Here is a 20,138-nt window from a genome sequence, read left to right as displayed (position 1 = left end):
TTGCACTTTTGCTTTAAAATATCCTTGGTGATATAGTAAACATGATTAATTTTATTATATATTGACCTCTGAATACATATTGTCTTAATATTTCATGTGATGAAAAGGGAAGTACACTTAGCAATTTTCTGCACACTGAAGAATGCTAGTTGTCTCAAGAAAAGACCCTCACGTGATTGATTTGCAAGTTAAATTAGCTACTTACCCTATTTTCACTGAAAAGAATAACACATGAAGTATTTATTTATTTATATATTTACTTACTTTAAATTAACTCAATTTTTATTTTTTATTTTAAAGAGAATAAAAAATAAGAAAAAAAAGATATAGAATTTGAAAGCAAGATGATAGGAAATTAACGACAGTTGTTTTATTGCATATTGTTATCTTCAAAGTAATTATTCAGATTACCAGATGTAGGCCCGCAAAAAGATGTTTTCATAACAAAGAATGGAGTATGTGATTTCATGGAAAACAACTGACAGTATTTAAAAAAAATTTTTGAAGTGTTTGCCAGCGATAAAGTTTTAGCTTTTAGTTAAAAATTAGAATTTTGGGAAACTTGTATCTCCACTATGAGGTTGATAGTACTCAAGCAGAGTTTTGGTGCAATACTCTGCAATACCTCAATCAAGGTATTAACAAATGTGATTTTAAAACTTTTTACTTTGAAATAATTATAGATTCATAGGATTCTATGAATGACAGTAATATTAAAGAGACATCGCCTAATTTTCCCCAATGGTCATGTCTTGCATAAATTCAGTACAATATAAAACCAGGAAATAGACATTGGCACAATCTACATAACTTATTCAGGTTTCACCAGTTTTACATGAACTCATTTGTTTACATGTGGATAGTTCTATATAATTTTATGACATCTGTGTATTCATGGTAACTACAATCCCTCTGCAATCAAGATACACAATAGTTCCATCATTATGAAGATACCTTATGCTACCCTGTTATTGTCACACAATTCCATCCAGTAACTTATTCTCCATCTCTATAATTTTTGTCATTTTGAGAATGCTATTTAGATGGGATCATACATATATAACCTTTTTTGAAATTTACAAATGTTTTAATAACACACTCTATTTTTAAACTTGGCAATACATACATATATAAAAAAGTTTCAAATTTCTTCCAAGTTTACTTTTAGGTATAGGTGAAAAAGCAGGTTCTCTCTGGACTTCTTATGGTCCAACTTGCAATGAATATATATAATGAGTATGTATATTCAGACTAAACTCTTCATTAAGAAGAAATGTTAATGAGACACACTTTCTAGTGGCTGGTAGCTACTTCCAAACCAAAAGAAAAAAAATTAAGGACATGAAGAGCAAAGTTGTCATGTGACATTTTCTCATTTCAATAATTTTACCTTTTTGGATACTTTCGAAGATAAACTCATATTTTAACTGAGACTATTAACTTAGTACAAGACTATGTGTTGTTTCAGTGGTAGATACAGACTGCTAGAAGTATTTGCGGCAAGCTCATCAAGTATTTCTACGTCCTATATTGATATTTCAGTATTAAATATATACGAATGTTTCAATTAAATAAAATCAAGGTATTCACAAAAAGCTGAAGAAATACTCATGCAATCAATGAGGAATGAAATTTATAAACTAAATGCCACCTATATATAATATATAGACACTCATGCATTTAGAAATGAATACTGTATGTCTCAGGAGTAAATTTTCACAGGCAAATGCTGCTGCACAAATATCTGGTAATGCAAAGAAAGGGATTTTAGTACATCCTGCATTAATATTTTAACCTAAGAAGTTGAAACTTGGCATTTTAAATCTTTTCTTCTAAATTGTCCAAAGGTGACATCTATAGAGGGGGGAAAAAAATATCCCAGTTTTTTTGCATCTCATTTTAGGTGTTTTACCAGGAACACATTCCCCAAAACTCTGGTAAGACAGAATAGTAATAATGAACAAAACCCAAGTATGAACATGTTCACCAGTTCAGCAAAATTCAAATAAAAATTTTCAATTTCATTTAAAGTTATTTTGCATTACACACTTCACCAAAACTGCAGACAAGTAATAATTTCGCCTAGTAGCTTTTTAACTTGTTCAGAGAACTATACACTTTAGGAACTTCATCAAGGTTGGAGTTTTCATAAAATAATGCCAAGGGTCTTGTTAATATTGTAAATATTTTTCAAATCATAGAAGGCAAACAAATATGTCCAAGTAGATTAAAAATCATGCTGATGGTTGAGTTGCCAATACCACATAGAGTATCAGAATGTACTTCCTTGAAGTTCAAAGTGTGGAAAGAACAGATCATTCTTACAATAAATTCAAATAAAGAGGTCAGTTTTTCTAGGAGCTCTTTCTTCTTTTTGGCCCAATCTGAAGATCTCTGTGGTGATTTAACTTTGGGTTGGTATTTATTCTTGTGTGGTGAAAAGTCAATGCAATCAACTATTACAGTAATAATATGGACGACCCTGTCCAAGAACAACAAATTCAAAAAGGCTTCATCTTCCAAAGTGGGCATTATCTTAGAAGAAAGTTCTTCGCAACACAAATTCTCTTCTGCGGTTGCCACCGAAGTAGTATAGCTTGCAAATATTCTGTGTAATTCTGACCAAGTTCGAAGTAAAGCCTTCATGATCACCACAGGAAATCTCTGTGCTGAAAAAATATGACTTATTGGTAAAGTCAACGCATTATTGGTGGCACTAAAATTATGTCCTGTGGCATCGCCTTGATTTACTTCTTTGGTCTAATTAGTCAGTTCAGTCAATGGAGTGACTATAATGCTCCACATTCTGCAGAGATGCTCCTTATTTTCCGATTGCACTGCATTTTGATTAATAACAGTTAAAACAGAGTCACTAAAAGCTAGTGGTGAAGTTGGCCCAGAAAGCACACAGCCTAAAAGTGATTCCAGATTGAGAAAAAACCTTTCATCTGCTATACCACATTCCTGGAGATAATTGCCGAAAATTAACTGAATTAAGAACAAAGCTGGAGTTCCATTAAGAAAATCCATATTAGCAACCAGATATGCTGGTGAACCTAATATTTTCTGAGGAAGTCGTTTCACTGTAATTTCCATGCGGACCAGTGTTTTTGGTACAAGAAGTACTTCAGATTTGACTATGCTTTCTAAAGATTTTAGTAGGAAGGTCAATACTTCAGAACCTGGTCTGTCTTTTTTGTTAGCAGATTCGGTAAGTAAATTCACTAAGCTAATTAGCTCCTTCCAGATAGCACTGACAACGGCATCGGAAGCACCTCTCCCAACTGCAGCAAAGCTGTCATGAACAGCAGTGGTAAGTGTATGTGCCTGTTTGGAAAGAAAAGGATTACTGATTAATGGATGTTCAAGTGGTTCTAAGAGCAGTACAAGCTTGTGTTGCTTAGCAAAATTCAAGACTTCTGGACCCAACAAAAAGTGAAGCAGCATTTCAAGTCCCACAAGTTGAATGGAAGGGATGGTTGCCGTTCCACCCAAATTTGTACTCATGTTCGTTCTCTGAGTTACGGGAACTCCATATGGGGAAGCACTTTTGTGTACAAGAGTCACAGGGTTTAATCCTGGAGAAGCAGGTACGCGAGATGAATTTCGTGAAGGTGAAGCACTGGAATCACTTATTGTGATCTGAATCAGAGGCACACAAACCTGTTCGAAATTAGCAGGGAGATGAGGTCCAAGTCTCATCAGCAAATACAACTAGATTGTCACGTTCCTTCTGTGCTGAATGGACCACTACAGGTATGACCAGTTTTTCCCACCTTACTGACTCTTCTCCCACTTGAGTTGGGGCTTGTTCATTAACCTTATGATAACATTTAACGCTTCAAAATCAACAACAGCAGTATGTATCTCTCCTTTATTAAATACTATTTCTAAGGAGTCAATTATACTAGATACCATTTTGCCAACAACTTCAGTGGGAAAAGTCTGTTTGGATCTTACCCAAAGAGTCCTCGTAGGTACATTTTTGTCTGAACTTTTAACAATATCATTCAGTTCTGAAAGCAGTTCTTGAATATTTGCTTCTGATAATCCTGAAGTAATTTGGGGGTTACATAAGCAAAAGCCCAAGGCCTGAAGAGCAGCACTACTGAGCTCTGAGTTTTGACTGGAAATATGAGTTTAGAAGTATTGCACATTGCCAAAAGGAAAGAAAATAGATTAATCTTTGATCACTGCTTTCAAAATAAAAGCATAGGATTTGGACTCAAACAGCCCTGGGTAACTTAAAGCAAATTAAACCAATGGCTTCCTCTGCAAACCGGGAACTAAATAGTAAACTTAGGGATCGGGAGTGAAGCTTAGTCGCAGACTGTATGCCTCCCAATGTTTGAGACCCTTAGTTTCATTCCCACTGTAACACTTTGTACAGCCCGGGAAGATTTTTCTCCATTTCTGTAATAGCTTCTTTTCCTTCTTCTCCAGTCATTCGATTGGTCAGGGTTAGGTACGAGTCCATCTGCTCTCTAGGGAAGGTGGAAGCGTCCTCCAGGGTCTCCAGCAGCGGCAGGAGGAGGTTCTCACCTAGGGCCAACACGTGGGCCGCCCCTCTCTTGAGAAGATCCACGCGCGCTCCCCTCTGCCACAGCCCCGCGGCTCTGGGAAGCTACCGTGAGTGCACGCTGGCTGCTCCGGCTGTTTTCTCGTGCCTGCCGCTGGCTCCTTCTTGGACCTGCCGCTGGCTCCCTCCTGGACCCATACGTAACCATTTTGATGGCTTTCTTCACCTGGCACAATCTTTTTGTGATTATTCCAAGTTGTTTTGTATATTAGTAGTGCATGTGTTTTATTGCTAAGTAGAGTTAAATGGTATGGACTTACCAAAATTTGTTAAGCTAGATATCAGTGAAGGAATTTGTCCCCCGCCTCCCATTTTTTAGCTATTGAAAATAAAATCAATATAGAATTTTTTTTTTTTTTTTTTTTTTTTTTACCAGTTTTTGTGTGGCAATTCATTGTTGTTTCTTCAGCTGAGGATAGAGTGCATTGGTAGAGTGCTTGCCTAGGATGTGCAAATCATCGGGTTTGATCTCAGCACTCCAAAACAATTTGTTTTCCATTCTTGTAGGATAAATGTCCAGGTGTGAAGTTGCTGGATTGAATAATGAACGTATACTTAGTTTTCTTTTTTAAGAGACTAGCAAACTGTCTTCTAGAGCAACCATGACAATTTAATTCTTACTAGCAATGTATAAGAGGTCTTATTTTTTGTATTCTTACCAGAATTTGATATTTGAACCATTTATAAAAGTTATAGCTGTTCTAATAGAATTATAGTGATATCTGGTTGTAGTTTCAGGCTGCATTTTCTTAATGGCTAATGCTGCTGAACATCTTTTCATGTACTTATTTGGCATATGTATATCCCTTTAGGTAAATGTCTATTCTTATGTTGTGTCCATTTTCTAATAGGATTTCTGTTTTTTTACTGTTGAATTTTTAGACATTTATATATTCTAGATATGATTTTTTGTCAGATCAGTGCTAGGAAATATGTTCTCCTAGTTTCTATTTTGTCTTGTGTCTATATTACGGCCATAACGAAAATTTGACAAAGTCCAATTTTTCAAATTGTGTTTTTGGCATCATATCTCAGAACTCTTCACCCAACTCTAGATCCCTTAAATTTCTGTATAGATTTTAAAATTAGTATGTCAGTTTCTGCAAAAGCTCCAGCTGGAATTTTAATGGAAATTAGTTTGAATCTATATAACAGTTTGAGGAGTAGTGTCATTTCAACAATATTAAGTCTTTTGATCCATGGACATGGGATGGCTTTCCATTTATTTAGGTCTTCTTTAATTTTTTCAAGAATAGTTTGTACGTTTTAGTGCATAAGACTTGCAGTTATTTTGTTAAACTTATTTCTAATTTTATTTTTGATGTTACTTTGAATGGGATTAATATTTATTTATTTATTTATTTAGAGACAGGGTCTTGCTATGTAGCCCAGGCTGGCCTTGAACTCATGGCAATCCTCCTGCCTCAGCCTCCTGAGTGCTGGAAATACAGGCATGTGCCACCATACCAGCTTGTTTTTTAATGTTAATTTTGGTTTATTCATTTATAATGGATAGAAATGTAATTGACATTTGGGTATAGTTCCCTCTCACCTTGTTGAACCTTGTTAATTCTAATAATTTTCCTGGCTTTCTGAGGCTATCATATATATATATATTCATGTCATTTGTGAATACAGATAATTTTATTTGGGATTTTACTTAGGAAAAACTTTGAAAAAGAACTGCAAGAGTAGTATACTGAAAACTAAAAAGCATTATTGAGGGAAATTAAGAAGATCTAAATAAAGGAAAGGATATCGCATTATCATGGGTCGGAAGACTTAATACTGTTAAGATGGCAATATTCCTCAAATTGATCTGCAGAGTCAATAAAATTCCTACAGATATTTCAGCTGCCTTGACTTTTTCAGAAGGTCATAAACTGGCCTTAAAATCCATATATTTATGAGGCATAAAATAGGCAAAAAGGAGAAGAAATTTGAGAGCCATTATGGAAAATAGTATGGAGGTTCCTAAAGAAAATAAGAATAGATCTACCATATGATCCAAAAATCTCACATCTGAATTCATATCAAAAGGGAATGAAAGGCTGGGGATATAGCCCAATGGCACAGAGCCTGCCTGGCAAGCACAAGGTCCTGAGTTCGATTCCTGGTACCAAAAAAATAAAAGGAATGAAATAAATAATTTGAAGAGCAATGTGCATTTCCATGTTCGCTGAAGCACTATTCACAGCAGCTAAGATAAGGAATCAACCTTTGTTCATTGCTGGATAAATAGACAAAGAAAATGTGCTATATGTAAAGAAAGAATGAAACTGTCTCCTTTGCAACAATGTAATAAACATGGAGGACATTGTGCTAAGTGAAATGAGGCAGACACAGAAAGATAAATGCTGCATATCACTTATATGTGGACTCCAAAAATACTGAACTCATAGAACAGGAGAATAGAATGGTGGTAACCAGGGGCTGAGGAGTGAAGAAAATGGAGTGCTAATGGTAAAAGTGTACAGAGTTTCAGTTATCCAGGATGACTAGATTCTTGAGATTTAATGTACCTTATGGTGACTATAGTTAATATATTCTATATCTCAAATTTTCTAACAGAATAGATCTTAAATTTTCTCATCTCACTAAAAGACTCTATAGGTGATAGTTTAATTACCTTAGTTACGGTAAGCATTTCACAATGTACACATATAAAAAAATCATTTTGTATACTTTAAGTGTATGTAGTTTTGTCAATTATGCCTTAAGTTGGAAAAGTAATACAGAGAAGAAAATTGGATAACTCACACTACTCTTGTTTTTTTTGTCTATGTACATTAAGGAGATTGGCCCATAGTTTTTTTTTTGTTTTTGGTTGAATCCTTCATTGGTTTTGGTATCAGGGTAATACTTGCTTCCAGGAAGAAGTTTGAGAATATTGCTTCCCTTTCAATCTCATTAAAGAGTTTGAGGAGTAATGATATTAGATCTTCTCTATATTTCTCATAGAATTCAGCAGTGAATCCATCAGGACCTGGGGTTTTTGTTTTTTGTAATTTTAAAATTATTTCTTCAATTTCTTTGACTGCTTTTGAGTTATTTAGAATTTTTATATCTTCTTGATTCAGCTTTGGTAATTCATATGTATCAAAGAATATGTCCATTTCTTCTGAGTTTTCCTTCTTATCAGAGTACAGGCTTTCAAAGTAGGTATTGATGATCTTCTGGATTTCTGCAGGATTCATTTTGATTTCATCCTTTTCATTTCTAGTTGCATGGATTTGAGTCACTTCTTTCCTTTTTTAAAAAATAAAGTTGGCTAAGGGTATGTTTATTTTATTTAGTCTTTTGAAGAATGAACTCTTTGATTCATTGATTCTTTGTATTGTTTTCTTAGTCTCAACTATGTTAATTTCTTCTCTGATCTGTATAATTTCCTCCATTCTATGTATTTTGGGCTTAACTTGTTCTTTTTCTAGAAGCTTGAAGTTATTTGAGTCACTCCGTTTTTCTGGTGTGGGAATTCACCACTATATATTTCCCCCATAGGACTGCTTTCTTTGAGTCCCATAAGTTCTGGTATGGTGTATTGGCATTATCTTCAAATTGTGAAAATGGCCTAATTTATTTAACTTCATCTGTGAACCATTGGTTGTTCAGGAGGCTGTTATCTAATTTCCATGTGTTTATGCAATTTTTATTTTTGGCATTAATTTTCAGTTTTATTGTACTATGATCTGATAATATGCATGGGATAATTTCAATTCATTTGCATTTACCAAAAGGTGTTCTATGGGCTTCTATGTGGTCTATTTTGGAGAATGTTTCATGCACAGCCTAGAAGAATGTGTATTCTGTTGTTTTGAGGTGGAACACTTTGTAGATATCTATTAAATCCATTTGTTTAATGGTTTGGTTCAGCTGTGATATTTCTTTATTGATAGTTTTGGTCTAGTTGATCTGTCTCTTTTGAGACTTTGATATGGATGCCCCCTATTACAATTCTATTAGTATTTATCCAAATTTTCATGTCCACTAATATTTGTTTTATATAATTGGGCATGCTGGTATTTGGTACATATATATTTATGATCATTATCTCTTCCTCTTGGATTGTTCTCTTAAGAAGTATGTAGTGACCAATTTTGTGTCTTCTGATTAGTCTTTGCTTGAAATCCACTTTGTTTGCAATAGAATAGCTACCCCAGCTTTTGTCTGGATTCCTGTCATATGGAGTGTTTTTTCCCTCCTTTGACTTTTAGTCTATGCATTTTTTTCGTTAAAAGTGTTTTTCATATGCAGCAAATTGTTGGATCTTGTTTCTTGATCCAGTCTGTTAAGCTGTTTCTTCTGATTGTAAATTGAGTAAATTGAGACCATTCACATTGATGGTTATATCTAATATGTATTGACTTACCCTTGTCATTATTTTCCTGTTGTTGGTTCCTTTTCTTTCCTCTCTGATAATTCCTTGACTTCCCTAGTGGATTCATTCCCATGGGATTCATGGAATTGTTGTCTTCATTGTCTTTTTCTAGAATATCCTTCAGAACCTTTTGGTGTACTGGCTTGGTAGTCGTGAATTTCTTCAGGTGTTCTTCGTCATAGAAGTATCTTATTTCCTCTACCAATTTTGAACTTTAATTTTCTGGGGTACATCAACTTTGGTTGGATATTGTTTTCTTTTAGAGCTTGAAATACTTCGCTTCAGGTGAAGTATTGACCTTGACTTAAGAGTTTGTGTTGAGAAGCCTGTTGTGATTCTGATGGGCACTCCTTCATAGGTAACTTATTTCTTTTCTTCAGCAGCTTTTAGTATTCAGTTCCGATGTTTACTTTTTGCAATCTTTACTATTACATGCCTTGGTGTAGTTGTTTTTTATTATGGCTAATTTTTCTATATGCTTCACTTATTTCTATGTCAACTTTTTTCTATGCTTGGGAAGTTTTCTGCTATTCCTTCTGTGAACAGGTTTTTTTTTTAAAAATGTCTTTGTGCTATCTTCTGATTATTTTGTTGATTTACTATCAAAGAAGAATAACTTATGTTATTCTTCTTTGTATCATATAACAGCTATTGGAGTGATTTTTATGGCCTCTTGCTATTTTTAAGAAGTCTTTCATTTAATGATCACTAACTGCAAACCTGTCCTCTATATCTGATATTCTGTCCTCACATTGATTGATTTTTCTGCATATACTTTCAATAGAATTTTTATCTTCTGGATATCTGTTTGAATCTGTTTCATGGAATCCAGTTCTTTCCTATATTGGGCACTTTTGGTTTCCCCAAGTTTCTTTAGCTCCTCTATTTTTTATCTGTGTCTACTCTAGAGTTAGTAATCATGTCCTTCATTATGATCATCATCTATTTAGTTATCTTGAAATTATTTTTTTTCTAGAGCCCCATTTATCTGCTTTGTTACTTATGCTGCTACCATTTCAGAAAGTTCATGTGGATGGTTTTTTATTTCTTCCACCTCAATGCCCCTTGGATTTTCCTTGGGTGAACTGGACGTCTGGGGCTGCATCTTGCTTCTGTGTCTTTTCATTTTCTGTTTTTAAATTTTTTTTTCTACATTAATGCTTGTATATTGCTTATGGTAGGTAGCTTTTTTAGTAGTACTAAGACGTCTTTAGGAAATGACTAGTTTTTAGCGATGTCTTCTAGATGCATTCTGACTTGGCTTTGGAGTCTGTCACAAGTTCCTGTCCAATTTATTTGGGATGGGAAATTGTTACCTATTTGGCCTAGCCCCCTCTTCTTTCACAGTGGGCTATATTATTATTTGTGACCCTCAGGCAACATCAGTATTGGTATACGAGGAAGAATAATTGATCAGAACAACAATGTCACATTGGCTAAAGTAGTGCAATCACTAATAACAATAGCATCAAGTATAGTCTAGAAAATGACAGACTGTGGTAATTGTTAATTTGATACCTTAAAGTATGGGTACACAATTTTACTTACATAACAAAATCTAAAATAAATCAGAAAATTATATACAGTAAGTATCCTTTCAATAAAGTGATTTTAATCTCAGAGGAGAAAATTAGAAGGCTTAAGAGGAAAAATAAATGAAATAAATGAAGAGAAAGAGATTGGAAGCAAGGCTGAAGGGCAAAGCAAGACTACTCAAGCTTTGGGAAACTGGTGAAGAAGACAGGAGGGAGAGAAAGAAGGAAAATGCAAATACAAAAACTAAATACAATGAAAATACTAAAAACAGTGTTCACACCCATGAAAAAACACAAGCAGTCATGGAAAAAGAAATAAAAACCCAAAGGTAAAACTGAAAAAGAAAAAAGAGATTTCTCTGGGATTTGAAGCTTGTAGTTATCTTCTCAGGTCTATAGTTTTTTGGTAGTGTGTCATTCAGTACGTGTCTCCATTGTCTGTGGTAGACAAAGGAGGCAGAGTTCTGATCCATCCGGGATGATCCCAGAAAGCCTGAAGTAGGATTATTGTGGGACTGCTGGGTAATCACAGCAAGGCTGAAGTAGAAATTGTGCAGGGTGCTGATTCTGTTGCTTTCATGTCCACAGAAGTTCAGGCTGATCCTGGCCTCTGATTGTGGGGCTGGGACTGGAGTTGTTCAGTGACCCTGGATATCGCCTATGTTGCCCCTCACCCAGTCACTGGGGCCCTGAGAGGATACCAAGCCAAGGCTGCTCTGAGTCCCTCCTTAAAATGGCATCTGGCCAAACTCCCTCTCCAGGGGTATTTGCACTGGAATCATTTATCAGCTGTTGTACTGCACACCATCCACTGGTTCATTATACTGGTGTGTTTCTTTGTTGAATTCTCTGGAATTATGAGCCAACCAGGCCTGTGCGACTGCCTCCCTTCTTGTGTCTATTGATTTGAGCTTCCTCTGTCACGTCACAAGCTGGGAGTCAGGGAGAAAGTGCAGTTTCCCACTTTTTTCTTCATTGAAGTCTGTCTCTTCACTTTCCTTGTGACCTCCAGTTCCCCTTTCGGGAGACTAGTAACAGTTAATACAGTATATATTATCATCAAAGTAGTTCCTCAGAGTTCTAGATGTAAATTGAAAAGATTCTTACAAAAAAGAAACAGATAATAGCATAAAACTTTTTTTTCAGTGGACTAAGATAAACTAGTAGCACAAGTGAAACAAATTAGCATATATTAAAATAGTTTTGAAACAACAGAATATTTAATTTGGGGAACTATTTGAACTTCTTCCTATTTACCTCTGTTCTATTGTCGCCTTTCTTTATCACTGTCTCTGTCTCTGTCTCTCTCTGAGAGAAATCATATGACATTTGAGCCTGTGTCTCTGCCTCATTTCACTTAACATTGTGTTCCCAAATTGCATGCATTATCTTTCATTATGGCTTTGTAGTACTCAATTGTGTATTTTCCTTATCCATTCTTTTGTTGATGAACATAAAGTATGCACTGTTTACAAGATCTAGCTATTATAAGTTAAGCTGCTATAAATGTGAGTATGCATGTATCCCTGAAATATGATGACTTCTAACTCTTTTGGGAAGATTCTTGCCATGTTGCCCAGAAAATAAGACCCAACACAAAACAATCAGTCTTGAAAACTAGAGATCTGGAATGCAATCCCTATTCAGCCTATCCTAGCCTTACCTGCCATTACAGAGCAGCTACCCAGTAAGAGAATATTGAGGTATATAATCTTCTTCATGACACTGAACATCACCATGGTAATGAACATTTAGGGCTTATTTTCTGGTTAAATTTCATTTCAGAGAAACACAGTAGAAGGGAAGTACCTGGGTCAAATGGAATTTCTATTTTTAGTTTTTTGAGGAATCTCAACACTCATTTCTCTCTCTCTCTCTCTTTCTTTATTTCTTTCCTTTTTTCTACAATATCTGTTGTACCTTTTGAGTTTTATTTACTCTTTCAGGTTCTTACACTAGGGAGAAAATACAGTGTTTCCACATGCAGGTCTGATTTATTTCACTCATGAGTATGGTCTCTAGTTGCATCCATTTACCTATAAAAGCCTTGAATTTATCTTTTTTATGGCTGAAAAAATGTTCAGCATCATTGGTCATTTGAGAAATGCAAATTCAAACAACATAGATTCCATCTCACCCCAGAAAGAATGGCTATCATCAAGAAATCAACCAGTAACAAATGCTGGAGGGGCTGTGGGGAAAAAAGAACCCTTCTCCACTGCTGGTGGGAGCGTAGATGGGTGAAACCACTATGGAAATCAGTGTGAAGATTCCTCACAAAATTAGGATTAGAGGTCCTGTTTAACCCAGCTAGTCCCTTTCTGGGTATTTTTCCAGAAAAACTGAAAACATCATACCACAGCAATATATGTGCACCCATGTTTATAGCAGCACAATTTGTAATAGCTAAATCGTGGAAACAACTCAAATGTCAACACTTATTTCTATAGTCATTGTACTACTTTACATTCCCTCCAGCAATATAGAAGTAATCCTTTTCCCATACATCTTCAACAGCATTTGTTATTTTAGATTATTTGATGATATCCATTCTTTCTGTGGTCAGATTGTATCTCAGTGTAGTGAGATTGGCTGAGGGTTTGTCTTTTGTGTTTACTCTTTTTTTTTTTTTTTTGGTTTTTCTCTGGTACCGGGAACCGAACTCATGACCTTGCGCTTGCCAGGCAGGCGCATTGCCTCTGAGCTAAATCCTCAGCCCCTTGTGTTTACTCTTTCAAAGAACCAGCTACACAATCAGTTTTTCCTTGTACTTTTAGTCTTCATTTCATTAATTGTCTGCTCCAATCGTTATAATTTCCTATCTTGTTCTGGATTTGGAGTGTTCTTCTTTTTCTAAGTCCTTAAGGTATATCTTTAGGTATTTATTTGGGCTCATTTTATTTTTCTGATGTGGGCATTTACCACTATAAATTTCCCTCATATGACTGTTTTCATCATATCCCGTAAGTTTTGGTATTTTGTACTGGCATTGTCATTTAATTCTAGGAAGTATTTTATTTCTTCCTCAATTTTCTCTGCGACCCCTCAATTATTTAAGAGTGTGCTGTGAAATTTCTGCCTTTGCTGAGTTTCTGTGGTTTTTTTTTTTCTATTGATTTTTAGTTTCTTCCACTTGATCTGATAATATGCATGGTACATTTTTGATGCTTTTGTAATTAATTAGGCATGACTTTTCAGCTAGTATATAGCCTATTTTTGGAGAAAGTATCTTGTGTGACCAGAAAAGAGTCTTTTGTGTTTGTTGGGTGGAACACTCTATATATTTATTAAGTTCATTTGTGTGACGAAAGTTGGTTCCACTCTGATATTTTTTGTTGACTTTTTATTTACTTGCTCTTTCTCTTTGTGATAGTTGGGTATTTAGACATCCCACTGCAATTGCATGGATGGTTATCTGATATTTTATGTCCATTAGAGTTGTTTTATGAAATTGGGTGTGCTGTGGTTTGGTGCATATGCATTTATAACCAGTATTTCTCCCTGTTGTTTCCTTATATCAACCAATACGTAGTGTCTTCTTTGCCTCTTTTTATCAGATATATCTTGAAATCTACATTGTCTGAAAATAGAATAGCTATTCCTGCTTCTTTTTTGGTTCCAGTTGTACAGAACACTGACATCCTTTAATTTTTAGACTATGAAATTATTTTTGTGTTAAATATGTTTTTTATGTACAGTATTCTGCTGAATTTTTTCTTGATCTATACTGCTAATCTGTCTTTTGATTGGTGAGTTGAATTCATATACATTGATACAATTACTCCTGTCTTTGAATTAATTTTCTATTGCTATTTTCCTTTCTTTCCCTTCTGCTTAATTGCTAGACATACCTGATGTAACCATTTCATTGGACCTTTTGGCATCATTAGCTTCATTGCCTCTTTCTAGGATATCCTTAAGAATTTTTTTTTTGAGTTTTGGCTTGATATTCATAAATTTCTTCAGGTTTTGTTTATCATGGGAGTACCTTATTTCTCCATAAATTTTGAAAATATTTATCACAGAATATAATTGTCTGGGTTGGAAGTTGTTTTTAAGAGTTTGAAATACTTCAATCCATGTTCTCCTTGCCTTTAAGGTTTGTGTTGAGAAATCTATTGTAACCCTGATAGGTTTTCCTTTAATTCATTGTTTTCCTCTAATAGCCTTTAAGATCCTGTTCTTGTGTTTTATTTCTGGTGTTTTAATTATTATGTGGCATGGAGTTCTCTTTTTTTTCTGATCATGGCTATATGTAGTTCTATATATTCACTTAACCAGTATGTCAAGTTCCTTTTCCATGTCTGGAAAGTTGTCTGCTATTATTTGTGTAAAGCAGTATCTTATGCCCTTTCTGGTGTCTTCTGATTTTTCACTAATTCCAGTAGTCATGTATTGGTCCTCTTTGAGTCACCTAGGAGCTTCGGGATCCATTTTTCTATCTCTCATTAATTTATCATTGACCTCAGCCTGATCTTCTATCAGTAGATCTGATACTCTTTTTCACATTGTTTGCTTCTGCTACACATACTTTCAAGCGTGTTTTTAATCGCTTGGATTCCTGTTTGAAATTTTGTTATGGACTACTATTCTTGCCTATGCTGGGCATTCATGTTTTCCATCTCTTTGTTTAGCTCCACTACCTGTTTATTATTATTGTCCCCTTTAGACTCAGTGATCCTTTGCTTAATTTGTATAATTATCTGATTAGTTATACCTTCTTTAAGTTTGCAGTAGCTTATTGAACTGTTTTACCTCCACTGGTACACTTTCAGTGCTATCTGCAGTGTAGTTTATGATTTCTACCCTCTCAATGTCCTCTGAACCAGTTTTGGGTGAGTTGTAAATTTTTGGAGGCATTTTGTTGTCTTATCTTTTTATATTTCTCTCTCTCTCTCTCTCTCTCTCTCTCTCTCTCTCTCTCTCTCTGTGTGTGTGTGTGTGTGCGTGTGTGTGTGTGTGCTGGGGTATGTAAATTTTTGTCTCAGTGTCCTTTTCTTGGAAAGTGAGGTACGGTATTATTTATTACCTCCAGGTAGAGACAAGGCCAACTACCAGCAAGTACTATGCTACATGGGCTATAATAGTAAATTCAATGACCACAATGTCATCAAATTTAAATTGAACATTGATGAACTGTAGGAACCATTCATGAACAGTCCTCAATGAAAATAAAGAGGACTATGATTTAAGTGAAGATAATTAGGTCACCCTTATTTTGATTTATAGTAGTTCTGATCACTAATTCTGCTGAATGTATGCAGCAGTGCCAGAAGTCCAACATACCACAAAACTGTATGCCTTCTTTTTTAGTACCAGCCCCTCTAACAGCTACTCTCAATGATCCTGACCTCCCACAATGCAGTTTATTGTCTTTGGATTTATTTTGTTGTCATAGTCACTTAGTGTCCTACTATTTTATGGACAGTCTAGTATTTAATTTGTTATATAATAGTCTATCCTTTTTTTGGGGGGGGGGCAGTTCCAACCCATCCCGAGAGCTTTTCTTATATCTTTTAAGGAAAGGCAAACCTAAGGTTCTTGATGTTTTAGTACAAATTGTGATACTTCATACATGTGCTAACATATGATTTCAGAGATACTTTCACTCTTTAACACACAAGTAAGTATCACATGGGAGCAAATAACTTCCTTTATTTTAATTTTACTCACTGATGGTAATTTGACTGGCAGACACTTTTTTTGCTGCCTAGGAGGCTAAGCAGGAAGAGTGTAAATTTGAGGCCAAGCTGGGCAATTTAGAGAGACCATCTCAAAACAAAATTTAAAAAGAGCTCAGGATATAGCTCAGTGCTCTCTGGGTTCAATCTTCATGAATTGACCCACCCCAAGAAGTGATTAACCCTATGTGGTAGACATTACTATCTCTAATCTATAGTTAAGACAGTTGGTACTAGTAGAATGGCAAGTATTCTACTATTAACTTAGGTTGGTAGCACTACCTCTTCTTAATGGGAGGCTGAGGAAGGAAGATCAGAAGTTTGAGCCCAGCCTAAGCAACTTATTATTAACTTAGTGAGTTCCTGTCTCAAAATAAAAATGGGGCTGGGTACTGACCCAACCCCTCCAGGAAAAGCCCCTATTCTGGTTCATGTCTGCTTGGAATGTGACTTGCTTCCACATTTGATCCCCATGTAATCACGATTACCTGAGCAATTATGCTTGTAATCTTATTGTTTGATCATAGTTTTGTCCCACCTCATGGCCACCTTTCGATTTCTCATTTTTTCCTCAACTTGGACCTGCCTCACCTTGTGGTTTTGCTTTATAAAAATCCCTTGCAAAGGCCAGGTCCTTAGCAACCCACTTGGGACTGCTTCGGTCTCTCTCTCTCACATGGTAGCTTTTTCCTCAGTAAATATATTCTGCTATAAAAATGGGCTGGGATGTAGTTCAGTGTGAAGGCCCTGGGTGCGCTCTCCAGTATCTCAAAAGAAAACAAAACAAAAAAAAGAAAACAGACTTCTTTTATTTGAACTCTATATTTTGGGGTTAAGATAGTGATTTTGCCCCCCCCCATGAATACATTTCCTAAACTGGCTTGCATTATTAGACCTTTTTTCTTCTAGAATGAAATCTTAGTAATGACAAACATTGTAGGGGTTCTCTAAACATTAAAGTCTCATTTTGTTCTATATGACGACAGAAAGTAGCATTCTCTAATATGATTGTCACTCAGAATTTTTCTTTTTCTTCATTTTGAATAATGAGTTAATCAGCAAGTATTCATTGAATAGTTGTATAGATGGGATTATTAATTTATAGTACCTATAGATAGCTGTTTGCCTTATTGAGACTCACGTTAGAAGTCTGATTTTCTTTTTAACAACATCCACTATTAAAGCTTTAGAGGATGTATCTACTCAGGAAGATGTGAAGGTTAATATTTGCCAGACTGCTAGAGGAGAAAATTAGAAAGATATTGGTAGTTTACTTTTTTTTGGTGAAAGGATAGAACTGAGGGGCTTAGAGCCTACTAGGTAAGCACTGTAGCACTAAGCTGTATTCCTACCCTCTCCATCTTTTTCTCCTTCAAAGTACAAGAACATTTAATACTACTCAAAGAAAGAAAAGGAAAGAGCAAATATAGGGATCATTTTCCCTTAGTTCTTTATAAAATTACTTTCTTGTTTGTGTCTTTTTTATTTCTTTTTTAAAAAAACTACATTATCTGTTGAATTCTATTTTTCTGGCAGTACTGAGGATTAAATCCGAGAGTGCTCTACCCACTGAACTACATCCCTAACCCTTTTTTTTTTTTTTTGTCTTTTTGAGACAGGGTCTTGTTATGCAGTTCGGGCTTGTCTTGAACTCAGTATGTAGCCCAGGCTGGCCTCAAAGTCGCCACGATCCTCCTGCCTCAGCCTCCCTAGTGCTGGGATTACAGGTGTGCGCCATCATGCCCAGCTACATCCCTAACTCTTTTTAAACTTTAAGACAGTGTCTTGCTATCTTGCCCAGGAAGGACTCAAACTGTTGATCCTCCTGTTTCTCTAGTAGCTAGCTAAATTCTTAAGTAGCTGAAGCAAGCCTCTTCTATGAGTGTGTAAATCATGTGGTATTGCTACTTTTGTTCATTTTGGGAATTTTCAGTCATAGAGTGATAGAGCTGAAAGAAATCCTAGAAATAATTTTTATTTACTCATTTTTAGTTTTAATGCTTCCATTTTTAGTTGCAGCTTATTAGTACATGTGTGTAGTACATACTGTTTAAATTTATAGATGAAGCTGTATATGTACATACCAAATTTTAATTCTTTTCCTCATCACCCCTTTCTTCCTTCCCTAACTTGATCCTCTGTCCTTTTCTTGGTACATGTTTGCAGTACGTAACGTTCACATTCTTTTGTGGAGTTGGTCCATGTATATAACCCATCTCAATTCCTTTCTTCACCCTTTATCCTTTGCTTCCCTTCCCCCTCCCTCCACCTCCTGATCCTCTTCCCCTTTGAGAACAATCTGTCACCCTTTTTCTATTATCTCTTATTTTGTTCTTTATTTCTACTCTGGGTTTCTCATGTAGGAGCAACAGTATGATATTTAAACTTGAATGTCTGATTTATTTCACTTAACATTATGGTTTTAAGGTGCATCCATTTTCCTACAAACGACTAAAGTTTATCTTTCTTTATGGAAAAGTAGTACTACATAGTGTGTAAATACCACATTTCTTTATCCATACAGAGATAATGTAATAGTCTTATAGATAAGGAAAGTTTGAGACATTAGTAGTGGGGCATAATAAATGACAGGGTGCTTTTCTGGTTTCAAGATGGGATTGCAGTTAAGGTATTCACAGCAGTTCAGAATAGAAGGTTATTATGAGCTTTTGTTTTTAGGGCAAAAGACTACTGTTTAGTTTAACACCTCGAATGTGGAGATAAGTACAAGAACTATTCAAGTCAAAGGAACATTAGACGTGACATCATGTCATAATATAATAAAGTAGGATACCAGTTTCTGCATTTCTAGAAAAAGTACATGATTGCTCATTCAGTGTCAGCTCTGTTCAACAAAGATTCTTTTTTGTTTGTTTGTTTTTGGTTTTCTCCGGTACTGGGAACTGAACTCACAACCTTGCGCTTGCCAGGCAGGTGCTTTTGCCGCTGAGCTAAATCCCCAGCCCCTGTTCAACAAAGATTCTTATCACTTATTCCTCTGTATTTTGAGCTGGCCATTATGTTTAGTGACACCAACTAACATTTCTAAAAGATTAGGAAACAAAAATTTAAAACAATAGTTACATTATACTAAAATTGACTTACGGACAAATATCTTGTCATCTAATTTCAACCAATTATTGACATTCTCTTTCTGAGGCAGTTGCTCAAGGAGATTTTCAAAGCACATCTGCGTGTGCAGTGCATTGTAAAGATATGTTGCTGAGGCTCCCCAAAATGGGGAGTGAAGTTGCTGCAGTTATTCTCCCAGAGTTTGAAAATACGATGTATCAAGTTCCAGGGAGAACCGTTATTACTGCGTAAAACCTTTTGGTTTTATTTGAGGTCAGTTCCACTTAAGTGATCTTTGAAATATTTTACTTGTTTTGTTATTTGTCAGGGAGGGTATTTGAAAGAGTGATGTGCATTATATCTTAAAATTTGTTTTTCCTTTTATTGTCAAATCATTTTGATAATATTTTCTCCACAGCTCGTGATACACAAAGAAAGAAGAAATGAGTTTATTTCCCTGCTGAAAAAGTTAAAAGTACTGAATTATGTCACTGTTATAATATTTTTTCTATATTGGGAGATGGAGGTATGAGAGGTTTGACAGGATGAAACCTGCTTCCTGGACTGGATCTCATCAAATTTTCTAAATTTATATATTTTGCTTTTCACTTTATCTCCTTTTTCCATTCTTTCTCTCTTTTTCAGTACCAATGCATCTTACAGAAGGAAGTAATAACAGAGATATATGCAGAGATTAGGGAAATGTTCCCAGGGTACTAAAATTGTACTGACTTATGAGGTTGCTCTTATCCTCTCCTCCATATTATAATGTAGAACTTAATGTAAATGTTTGTACATTGCCTATGTATGCTAGGTAGATGTTCTAGACTTGTTTGTGTATTTATTTATGTCACAATGAGGATTGAATCCGGTGTCTTGTGCATGCTAGACAA

At 35.3% G+C, this 20,138-nt stretch overlaps 1 protein-coding gene across 1 annotated transcript in view; it reads left to right on the top strand.

The window, feature by feature from the left end:
* Positions 1-20,138, top strand: part of Tex11 (testis expressed 11) — a gene marked incomplete at its 5' end in the record, with an annotated part of 374,380 nt that overhangs the window by 52,693 nt on the left and 301,549 nt on the right. Inside the window, 1 exon segment of the mRNA XM_005401706.1 lies at positions 19,333-19,417. Coding sequence (XP_005401763.1) covers positions 19,333-19,417 — 85 coding nt within the window.

The sequence above is a fragment of the Chinchilla lanigera genome, unplaced genomic scaffold, assembly GCF_000276665.1.
Source record: "Chinchilla lanigera isolate Chin_1 unplaced genomic scaffold, ChiLan1.0 scaffold00074, whole genome shotgun sequence".
NCBI lineage: Eukaryota > Metazoa > Chordata > Mammalia > Rodentia > Chinchillidae > Chinchilla > Chinchilla lanigera.
Note: the sequence above shows the minus strand (reverse complement) of the source record. Positions and strands in the feature narration are given on the sequence as shown.